Source organism: Acyrthosiphon pisum, unplaced genomic scaffold, assembly GCF_005508785.2.
Source record: "Acyrthosiphon pisum isolate AL4f unplaced genomic scaffold, pea_aphid_22Mar2018_4r6ur Scaffold_1869;HRSCAF=2374, whole genome shotgun sequence".
NCBI classification, from domain to species: Eukaryota; Metazoa; Arthropoda; class Insecta; order Hemiptera; family Aphididae; genus Acyrthosiphon; species Acyrthosiphon pisum.
This window is the reverse complement of record NW_021767871.1, coordinates 1-1,266: the sequence shown is the minus strand read 5'-3', so window position 1 is coordinate 1,266 and position 1,266 is coordinate 1. Positions and strand designations below refer to the sequence as shown.

The following is a 1,266-nucleotide window of genomic DNA, read 5'->3' as shown; positions in this document are numbered from 1 at the left end:
CCATCACTCGCTGGTACCCATGGTTTATAAGTGAGCGCAATCTCGACCTAGAACTTCTCCTCTGATCATATTCTCTTCGTGACTGGCGTTATACTTGAGCTCTGCCACATCTTTAATTAATTGTTTCAATAACTCAGCTGTCGGGTCACTTGAAACTGTTGCGACGGACCGTGGTTGCCCTATTTCCATGATTTTATAAGCCAACTTAGATAGCTCTTCCACAGTGTCATTAGTGACGGTAAGACTGCGTGGCTACTGGGAGATGTTGTAACCAAAGCGATTTAAGTAATTCTGCACTCAGCGCACTACCACCCAAACGCTGCATCTCATTTAACAGAGTTGACGGTTTTCTGTCACCTAGTTCGACCTCACTCAGGAGCTTTCTCAATTTCTTTTCTTCACTATCAGTGAAAATATTAATTAATCGTGCCTTGAGAGTGTCGTATTTATTTGCTTCCGGTGGTCTTTGAATAATATCTGTTACTTGTGTTAAAATCTCTGTGTCGACCGCACTTATAACGTGGTAGTATTTTGTTGTGTCGTTTGTGATTCCACTCAGTGCAAATTGCGCTTCGATTTGCGCGAACCATATATTGGGATCACCTTTCCAAAATGGCGGTGCTTTGACCGATACGCGGCTAACGTTTATACTTGACGTCGTGTCAACCGAGCCCGAATTGTTGGCGTTCGCGTCATTCATACTTTTGCGTGATTACTCTCTCGAGGTCACCAATCGTAAGGTAATTTTGTCCTTACTAAAAGAAAAATATAATAATGGTAAAAGTAATATAATATAATATATTTTATTATGTACGCACACAACACGATGTAACAACGAAAAAGAATGAATAATATAAAAGAACAGTTTCCTACATTATCACATAGTTTTGAAGTCAGTGTGATCACACTATGTTCCCTACAAAGTGTTTACATTTTTGTGGTTATAAGAGTATTATTATTGATAATTATTGCAACCTAACCGCAAAAAATCTGACTGCAATAGCGTACACTGAACGGTGTACACTGGTGCACACTGATCGATACCGTGAATTTTAACGGTGTGAAAAATTATGTGATTATGGTATCAGTGTTTGTGTATTGTGTACACTAGTGCGGTCAGATGAAAACGCTATTACGGTTATCTAGTTGTATATCTGTAGTCGTATGATATCTTGTTTTATCAACGTTAAAATACTTTCGTTGATTATAAATATTTGCTATTGATAATGTGATTGTTGTATTATACGTGTAATATTATCTTACGTA

The 1,266-nt window shown here is 37.9% G+C and overlaps 1 protein-coding gene across 1 annotated transcript; it reads right to left on the bottom strand.

Annotated features, from left to right (window-relative positions):
* Nucleotides 1-229: 229 nt before the first annotated feature.
* On the bottom strand, nucleotides 230-700 carry LOC103311416. The gene has a single exon (XM_008191023.1). The coding sequence runs from the start codon at nucleotides 698-700 to the stop codon at nucleotides 230-232; it is 471 nt and encodes a 156-aa protein (XP_008189245.1).
* Nucleotides 701-1,266: the final 566 nt, after the last annotated feature.